At 45.0% G+C, this 10000-nt stretch overlaps 2 protein-coding genes across 2 annotated transcripts in view; both read left to right on the top strand.

Annotated features, from left to right (window-relative positions):
• The window catches only part of rpgrip1l (RPGRIP1 like), a gene marked incomplete at its 5' end in the record, with an annotated part of 19691 nt that extends 19157 nt beyond the window's left edge, over window positions 1-534 (top strand). Inside the window, one exon of the mRNA XM_079223458.1 lies at window positions 1-534. This exon is cut by the window's left edge and continues 18 nt beyond it. Within this exon, the coding sequence (XP_079079584.1) occupies window positions 1-197 (197 nt within the window). The 3' untranslated portion in view covers window positions 198-534.
• Window positions 535-6582: 6048 nt separating this feature from the next.
• nox5 (NADPH oxidase, EF-hand calcium binding domain 5) overlaps window positions 6583-10000 on the top strand; it is a gene marked incomplete at both ends in the record, with an annotated part of 16119 nt that continues 12701 nt past the window's right edge. The window contains 3 exons of the mRNA XM_079223964.1: window positions 6583-6702; window positions 8849-8999; window positions 9894-10000. The exon at window positions 9894-10000 is cut by the window's right edge and continues 104 nt beyond it. Of these exons, the coding sequence (XP_079080090.1) occupies window positions 6583-6702; window positions 8849-8999; window positions 9894-10000 (378 nt within the window). The remainder of the gene's footprint in view (window positions 6703-8848; window positions 9000-9893) is intronic.

The following is a 10000-nucleotide window of genomic DNA, read 5'->3' as shown; positions in this document are numbered from 1 at the left end:
GCAGTCAGGTGGTCGGCAGTCTGGTTGTGACTGTGGAGGGACTGGAGGCTCTGCAGGCCATCATGGAGGACCAGGACCAGGACCGGAACCAGGACCAGGACCAGGACCGGGACCAGGACCGGAACCAGGACCAGGACCGGGACCAGGACCGGGACCGGGAGAGAACCCTAGTCTCCTCTCTGCTTCCATCAGCATGAGGCAACCATCACAAGGGTTCCTCAGTATTGATGTGTATACACACACATATACATATACACCTATCTGACAGGGAGCTGATGTATATGTATATGTGTGTTTATATGTACATACACATACAAACCTATCGGACGCTGATGCTGCTGATCTCCGTTTGATGAAACTCTTGAAATGTAAATAAGTGACTGAATCTGAAGCAGAAGCATCGTGACGTGAACTGTAAAGTATTTGTAAATGTCAGACGTACTTGCAGGTACTTTGTTTCTAAATGTGTCTAAACGTTGTACTTGCAGGTACTTCATGTGTTTTTAGTGTCTGTTAGTTTACTGGATGTGTCGTCATCGCCTGAAGTTTGATATTGTTTTCTAATAAAGAGTTTTGCTTTTATAAATGTTTAGTTTCATGAAGATTGATTTCACTCTGGGGGAACTGCTAGCTTAGCTTAGCATAACAAGTGCAAACAAGGGTGAATTACTGTCTTAGCTTAGCATAAAGACTAAGGAAGTGAAGGAAACGAGGAAGTTGTTCTGAACAGATTTCACTGTTAAAGCTTCAGTTCATGTTTAAAGTTATTTATAATAACTACACAGTATTTATATTAGTAAACATGAATAACACTTAAATCATTTATGAAGCATCGCTCCAACACGAACACTCATCAGTAACTCATTAGTATGTTTTCATAAACAGTCATACGTTTCGTTCTTTATCAATAAGCTTTTATTATCACTATCATTATCACTATTATTATTATTATCATTAGTCTGGTCCTGGTCTTGTCTGGTCCTGGTCCTGGTTCTGGTCCTGGCCCTGACCCTGGTTCTGGTCTGGTTCTGGGTCGTGTCCTGGTCCTAGTCCTGGTTCTGGGTCATGTCCTGGTCCTAGTTCTGGGTCATGTCCTGGGCCTAGTTCTGGGTCATGTCCTGGTCCTAGTTCTGGGTCATGTCCTGGTCCTGGTCCTGGTCTGGTTCTGGTTCTGGGTCGTGTCCTGGTCTGGTTCTGGGTCGTGTCCTGGTCCTGGTTCTGGGTCATGTCCTGGTCCTGGTCTGGTCCTGGTCTGGTTCTGGGTCATGTCCTGGTCTGGTCCTGGTCTGGTTCTGGGTCATGTCCTGGTCTGGTCCTGGTCCTGGTCTGGTTCTGGGTCATGTCCTGGTCCTGGACATGGTTCTGGGTCATGTCCTGGTCTGGTTCTGGGTCATGTCCTGGTCCTGGTTCTGGGTCATGTCCTGGTCCTGGTCTGGTCCTGGTCCTGGTCTGGTTTTGGGTCATGTCCTGGTCCTGGTTCTGGGTCATGTCCTGGTCCTGGTTCTGGGTCATGTCCTGGTCCTGGTCCTGGTTCTGGGTCATGTCCTGGTCCTGGTCTGGTCCTGGTCTGGTTCTGGGTCATGTCCTGGTCTGGTCCTGGTCCTGGTCTGGTTCTGGGTCATGTCCTGGTCCTGGTCCTGGTTCTGGGTAATGTCCTGGTCTGGTTCTGGGTCATGTCCTGGTCCTGGTTCTGGGTCATGTCCTGGTCTGGTTCTGGGTCATGTCCTGGTCCTGGTTCTGGGTCATGTCCTGGTCCTGGTCTGGTCCTGGTCCTGGTTCTGGGTCATGTCCTGGTCCTGGTCTGGTCCTGGTCTGGTTCTGGGTCATGCCCTGGTCTGGTCCTGGTCTGGTTCTGGGTCATGTCCTGGTCCTGGTCCTGGTTCTGGGTCATGTCCTGGTCTGGTTCTGGGTCATGTCCTGGTCCTGGTTCTGGGTCATGTCCTGGTCCTGGTCTGGTCCTGGTCCTGGTTCTGGGTCATGTCCTGGTCCTGGTTCTGGATCATGTCCTGGTCCTGGTCCTGGTCTGGTTCTGGTTCTGGGTCGTGTCCTGGTCCTGGTCTGGTTCTGGGTCGTATCCTGGTCCTGGTCCTGGTTCTGGGTCATGTTCTGGTCTGGTCCTGGTCTGGTTCTGGGTCATGTCCTGGTCCTGGTCTGGTCCTGGTCTGGTTCTGGGTCATGTCCTGGTCTGGTCCTGGTCCTGGTCTGGTTCTAGGTCATGTCCTGGTCCTGGTCCTGGTTCTGGGTCATGTCCTGGTCTGGTTCTGGGTCATGTCCTGGTCCTCGTTCTGGGTCATGTCCTGGTCCTGGTCTGGTTCTGGGTCATGTCCTGGTTCTGGGTCATGTCCTGGTCCTGGTCCTGGTTCTGGGTCATGTCCTGGTCCTGGTCTAGTTCTGGGTCATGTCCTGGTCTGGTTCTGGTTCTGGGTCGTGTCCTGGTCCTGGTCCTGGTCTGGTCCTGGTCCTGGTTCTGGGTCATGTCCTGGTCTGGTTCTGGGTCATGTCCTGGTCCTCGTTCTGGGTCATGTCCTGGTCCTCGTTCTGGGTCATGTCCTGGTCCTGGTCTGGTTCTGGGTCATGTCCTGGTTCTGGGTCATGTCCTGGTCCTGGTCCTGGTTCTGGGTCATGTCCTGGTCTTGGTCTAGTTCTGGGTCATGTCCTGGTCTGGTTCTGGTTCTGGGTCGTGTCCTGGTCCTGGTCCTGGTCTGGTCCTGGTCTGGTTCTGGGTCATGTCCTGGTCCTGGTCTGGTCCTGGTCCTGGTCTGGTTCTGGGTCTGTGTCCTGGTCCTGGTCCTGGTTCTGGTCCTGGTCCTAGTCCTGGTTCTGGGTCATGTCCTGGTCCTGGTCTGGTCCTGGTCCTGGTCCTGGTTCTGGGTCATGTCCTGGTCCTGGTCTGGTCCTGGTCCTGGTCTGGTTCTGGGTCCTGTCCTGGTCCTGGTCCTGGTTCTGGGTCATGTCCTGGTCCTGGTCTGGTTCTGGGTCATGTCCTGGTCCTGGTCCTGGTCTGGTTCTGGGTCATGTCCTGGTCTTGGTCCTGGTCTGGTTCTGGGTCGTGTCCTGGTCTTGGTCCTGGTCTGGTTCTGGGTCATGTCCTGGTCTTGGTCCTGGTCTGGTTCTGGGTCGTGTCCTGGTCTTGGTCCTGGTCTGGTTCTGGGTCATGTCCTGGTCTTGGTCCTGGTCTGGTTCTGGGTCATGTCCTGGTCTTGGTCCTGGTCTGGTTCTGGGTCGTGTCCTGGTCTTGGTCCTGGTCTGGTTCTGGGTCGTGTCCTCATCTGTGCTGCCGGGTCCCGGTTGGTCCACAGAGGTTCAGCTTCAGACCGTCAGCTGCAGCTGACAGGAGTGAGGAAAAGGAGGAGGAGGTGAGGAAGAGGAGGGGGGAAGAAGAGGAAGAAGAGGAGGAGGAGGGAAGGAGAGGAGGTGAAGAAGAGGAGGAGGTGAGGAGGAGGAGGGAAGAAGAGGAGGAGTGAGGAAGAGGAGGGGACACAAACCTGCGACCCTGTGGATCTGTTTCTTCTTCTTCCTCCTCCTCTTCCTCTGCAGCCGGTAAACCTTCTTCTTTAAAATGTGACTCTTTGTTCTTTTGCTGTTTTATGAATATTTATCAGGTTTTCCTTTCATGTTGTTGATGTTTGATCAGGAAGAAAATAATGTAGATATTAATGTAGATAATTATATAGATATTAATATTGATAATAATGTAGATATTAAAGTCGATAAAAATGTAGATGATATTACTGAGAGGATATTAATATAGATAATAATGTAGATAATAATATATATAATAATGTAGATGATAATGTAGATGATAATACTGAGAGGATATTAATATATATAATAATATAGATAATAATATATATAATAATGTAGATGATAATGTAGATGATAATACTGAGAGGATATTAATATATATAATAATATAGATAATAATATATATAATAATGTAGATGATAATGTAGATGATAATACTGAGAGGATATTAATATAGATAATAATATAGATCATAATATATATAATAATGTAGATGATAATGTATATAATAATGTATATGATAATACTGAGAGGATATTGATATATATATATAATATGTATAATAATGTAAATGATAATACTGAGAGGACATTAATATATATAATAATATGTATAATAATGTAGATTATAATACTGAGAGGATATTAATATAGATAATAATGTAGATGATAATACTGAGAGGATATTAATATAGATATTAATATAGATAATAATGTAGATGATAACACTGAGAGGATATTAATATAGATATTAATATAGATAATAATGTAGATGATAACACTGAGAGGATATTAATATGTTGTTGTGACCGAGGCAGACCTGTGGCTGACGTCTCCATGGCGATGCCCTAAACCTCAGCTGTTCCTGACGGCTGAAGCAGAGCGATAGATTATTCATAACAATAATATCTATTTATGTTGAGCCAATAAAGAAGATGAACATTGAATGAATACATGAAAGGAAAACATGAGATGGAGAATAAAACAAATCATTATTATAATAATATTAATACAAACAAAATGTATAATAACAATAATACGACTATTACTAATAAAATACATTATTATTGTTATATGAAAATCCGTGTCCATATGTGTTACATGTGTGTTACATTGTACATGTTTATTACATGTGTGTTGCATGTGTGTTGCATGTGTGTTACATTCAACATGTTTGTTACATGTGTGTTACATGTTACATGTGTGTTACATGTGTGTTACATGTTACGTGTGTTACTTGTTTTTACATGTGTGTTACATGTTTGTTACATGTGTGTTAAATGTTACAAGTTTGTTACATATTTGTTACATTTGACATATATATATAGTTGTTACATGTTTGTTACATGTTTGTTAAATGTGTGCTACATGTTTGTTACATGTTTGTTACATGCTACAATTGTGTTACATGTGTGTTGCATTTGACATGTTTGCTACAAGTGTGTTGCATGTTACGTGTGTGTTACATGTTTGTTACATTTGACATATATTTGTTACATGTTTGTTAAATGTGTGTTACATGTTTGTTACATGTGTGTTACATGTTTGTTACATGTGTGTTAAATGTTACAAGTTTGTTACATATTTGTTACATTTGACATACATATATTTGTTACATGTTTGTTAAATGTGTGTTACATGTTTGTTACATGTTACAATTGTGTTACATGTGTGTTACATTTGACATGTTTGTTACAAGTGTGTTACATGTTACAAGTGTATTACATGTGTTACATTTGACATGCATGTAACATGTGTTACATGTTTGTTACAAGTGTGTTACGTGTTTGTTACATGTTTGTTGCATGCATGTTAAATGTTACTTGTGTGTTACATGTGCGTTATATGTTACATGTGTGTTAAATGTTACTTGTGTGTTACATGTTACATGTGCATTATATGTTACATGTGTGTTATATGTTACTTGTGTGTTACATGTTACTTGTGTGTTAAATGTTACTTGTGTGTTACATGTTATGTGTGTTACTTGTTTTTACATGTGTGTTACATGTGTGTTAAATGTTACAAGTTTGTCACATATTTGTTACATTTGACATATATATTTGTTACATGTTTGTTAAATGTTTGTTAAATGTGTGTTACATGTTTGTTACATGTGTGTTACATGTTACAATTGTGTTACATGTGTGTTACATTTGACATGTTTGTTACAAGTATGTTACAAGTGTGTTACGTGTTTGTTACATGTTACATGAGTGTTACTTGTGTGTTAAATGTTACAAGTGTGTTACTTGTGTGTTACATGTTACTTGTGTGTTACATGTTATATGTGTGTAACGTGTCTTACTTTTTTGTTACATGTTTGTTTTCTTATAATAGGAGTACAGTACTTGAGTAAAAGTACTTAGTTACTTTCCTTTACTGCGAGACAGACAGTAAAGGTCAGATAATGAAGGCTTAGTGGTTAGCATGCCCGTCTTTCAATCAGAGGATCGGTGGTCCGAGCTCCTGCTCCGCTAGTCCATGTCGTTGTGTCCTTGAGACACTTAACCCCTAATGCTCCCTGTTGCTGTGACTACGGTTTATAGAGCTTTGGATAAAAGCTTCAGCTAAATGAAATGTGCTGTTAAGACCTTCCTCTTTCTCTTGCTCTATTTCTTCTGGTCAGTCCTGAGTATTCATTACAAGTGTATTAGAGCAGGATAATGAAGTGTTAGAGCAGGATAATGAAGTGGTAGAGCAGTATAATGACGTATTAGAGCAGGATAATGAAGTGTTAGAGCAGGATAATGAAGTATTAGAGCAGGATAATGAAGTGTTAGAGCAGTATAATGAAGTATTAGAGCAGGATAATGAAGTGTTCAAGCAGCATAATGAAGTACTAGAGCAGGATAATGAAGTGTTAGAGCAGTATAATGAAGTATTAGAGCAGGATAATGAAGTATAATGTGTCTTAGCATCATGAGTGTATTAAAGCAGTATAATGAAGTATTAGAGCAGGATAATGAAGTATAATGTGTCTTAGCATCATGAGTGTATTAAAGCAGTATAATGAAGTATTAGAGCAGGATAATGAAGTATAATGTGTCTTAGCATCATGAGTGTGGACGAAGACGCCCGCTGGCTGGACTGGGTCACCAAACAGTTCGAGAGCATCGCCGGGGATGACAAGGAGATCGACCTCAACGAGTTCAAGACGGCTCTGAAGGTCAAAGAGGTGAGACGGGTACTGTCAGTGGTACAAGTACTGCAGGTACTGCTGTCAGTGGTACAAGTACTGCAGGTACTACTGTCAGTGGTACAAGTACTGCAGGTACTAGCAGGTGCTATTAGTAAGTACCATCTAAATGCTACTGAAGTGCTACGGTGCTACCTTCCTTATTCAAGGTGTAGTCTGAAAAGAAGTGTTTTTAGTTCAAGGTGGAAGATGTAGAGACTTCCTGCTGTCCTGATGTCAATGAGGAACTCATTCCACCAATGAGCAGGACACAAACAGTCTGACTTTGTTGAGTGTTTAGGAGCTACAAGCCGATTGGCAGAAGAGGATGTTGTGAAGCATGGACCTACAGGATGTTGTGTAGCATGGACCTACAGGATGTTGTGTAGCATGGACCTACAGGATGTTGTGTAGCATGGACCTACAGGATGTTGTGTAGCATGGACCTACAGGATGTTGTGTAGCATGGACCTACAGTATGTTGTGTAGCATGGACCTACAGGATGTTGTGTAGCATGGACCTACAGAATGTTGTGTAGCATGGACCTACAGGAATGTGTTGTTGCAGTAATGTTGTCAGTCAGGGAGAGTTGACTGTCGAGTGTCACACGAGGTTCCTGGTAGTCAGGGCCAACACTGAGTTGTTGAAGGTCATAGTGAGGTCGTGGGAGAGCCTCTTCCTCATTGTCAGGGTTAATGTTCAGGTGGTGTGTGGACATGCACTGAGAGATGTCAGTGAGACAGCAGAGATTCCTGCTGCTACCTGTGTTTCTGATTGTTGAAACCAGAGGATCAGTTCGGTGTCATCAGCATAGCTCTTGCAATGACAATATCCTTTCTGCCCCCGTCTTGGTTGCCTCGATCCCCTGGGAGGTAGAGGAGAGAGTCAATGCCGCCCTGGAGGACCAGCCAGGTGGTCCAGTGGGCCCATAGCTCTAAACTCACTTGCCATACCGGGAGCCAGCGTACAAGGGATACTTTGCAGCAGAGGTTCTGGTGGGCTACTCTGGAGAAAGACATCCGGGAGTTCGTCAACGCCTGTCCTGTCTGCAACCAGCACAAACCGTCCCACCAGGCTCCGCTGGTTTCCTGCAACCTCTGTCTGTGCCCCATCAGCCCTGGTCTCACATCTCCTTGGACTTTGTTACCGGTCTCCCACTATCCAACAAACATACCACCATCCTGACAGTGGTAGATCGGTTCAGCAAGATGGCCCACTTTGTGCCCTCGGCCAAGGAGACTGCTGAGCTGGTTCTGCTGCATGTCTTCCGGCTTCATGGTCTCCCCACGGACGTGGTCTCTGACCGGGGACCTTAGTTCACTTCAGTGTTCTGGACAGAGTTCTGTTCACTCATTGGGGCCACAGCCAGCCTGTCATCTGGATTCCACCCACAGTCTAAGGGCCAGACTGAGCCCAGACTGAGCCCTGGGAGAGGGCTACAATATCTGGTCGACTCGGAGGGCCACGGTCCAGAGGAAAGATCCTGGATACCCGCTGAACAAATTCTGGATGCCCCTCTCATCAGGAAGTTTCACCGCTGCCACCCTGACCAGCCTTCCAAGAAATGTGTGCCCACGGGGGCTACTCAGCCAGACTCTGTCTCCGGATGAAGAGGAGCCGATCAGGACAACTTACCCAACGTTGAGGAGAGGATGGAGATGTCTGAGGAACACTAACCCTCCTTCAGGCCCTGGTGGTTGCTTTGGGATGACCGGTACTACAAATAGTACTACAAATAGTACTGGAAGAAGTACAAATACAATGCTGTGTCTACGGTGTATAGAGAGCAAAAATGTAAGTCACTTTGGATAAAAGCGTCAGCTAAATGTAATGTACTGCAAATACTGCATGAAATATCAACAGTACTAATATAATACATTTACAAAAGTATTAATTTCGTCCAGCTGATGGATACATTCATGTACTTTCTATCCAGTCAGATAGTTTAGTCCAGTGGGGCCCAAGATAGCGGTCGGGCCCCTCCGAAGGGTCACCAGATCAACCTGGGGGGACCTGACACCATAAATTCAAGATCTTTGATTTTTAGTCATTTTTTGATCATTGTTATCATTATCCTTATCACTATTATAAACAAAGAGCAGGTTGAGCTCTGCTGTGGTTATATTGTGTGTTTTCTCTCTACAGTCATTCTTCGCTGAGCGTTTCTTCGCGTTGTTCGACTCTGACGGCAGCAGCTCCATCAGTCTGGACGAGCTGCTAGAGGCTCTGGACCTCCTGATCCACGGCAGCGAGACGGACAAACTCAAGTTCCTGTTCCAGGTCTACGACGTGGACGGTACACTGGAACACTGTATTCTCTCTCCTGACCACCAGGGGGTGACTACACTGGTTGTATAAAAGTCTGTGCTTCATGTGTTAATGCTGCATCCTCTCTCCTGACCACCAGGGGGCGACTCCTCTGGTTGTAAAGAAGTCTATACTTCAAGTGTTAAAGCTGCATTCTCTCTTCTGACCACCAGGGGGCGACTCCTCTGGTTGTATAGAAGTATGTGCTTCATGTGTTAAAGCTGCTTCCTCTCTCCTGGCCACCAGGGGGCGACTCCTCTGGTTGTATAGAAGTCTATGCTTCATATGTTAAAGCTGCATCCTCTCTCCTGACCACCAGGGGGTGACTCCTCTGGTTGTATAGAAGTCTATGCTTCATGTGTTAAAGCCGCATCCTCTCTCCTGACCACCAGGGGGGATACTCCTCTGGTTGTATAGAAGTCTATGCTTCATGTGCTAAAGCTGCATTCTCTCTCCTGACCACCAGGGGGCGACTCCTCTGGTTGTATAGAAGTCTATATAAATGACTCTACTTCTCTTGATGTATTCCCTCAGTAAACATTGTAAACATGAGTTTATGTCTTAATCTCTAGTTTCAAGTCTTCTTCAATACAGCATGATGTTCATTTCGTAAATTATGGTCATTTAGAGTCAAACAGACCATAAAGTAGGGGACGCTTTAGGGCGGGGCTAAAGGTGATTGACAGGGATGCTTTAGGGCGGGGCTACCAGGTGATTGACAGGGTTGCTTTAGGGCGGGGCTACCAGGTGATTGACAGGGTTGCTTTAGGGCGGGGCTACCAGGTGATTGACAGGGTTGCTTTAGGGCGGGGCTACAAGGTGATTGACAGGGTTGCTTTAGGGCGGGGCTACCAGGTGATTGACAGGGATGCTTTTCTTGCAGGCAGCGGTTCCATCGATCCAGACGAGCTGCGCACGGTTCTGAAGTCGTGTCTGCGTGAGAGCGCCATCTCTCTGCCGGAGGAGAAGCTGGACGACTTGACGCTGGCG

This window comes from Taurulus bubalis, assembly GCF_910589615.1.
Source record: "Taurulus bubalis genome assembly, chromosome: 9".
NCBI lineage: Eukaryota > Metazoa > Chordata > Actinopteri > Perciformes > Cottidae > Taurulus > Taurulus bubalis.
The sequence above is the reverse complement of the archived record's forward strand: the minus strand, read 5'-3'. Positions and strand labels throughout refer to the sequence as shown.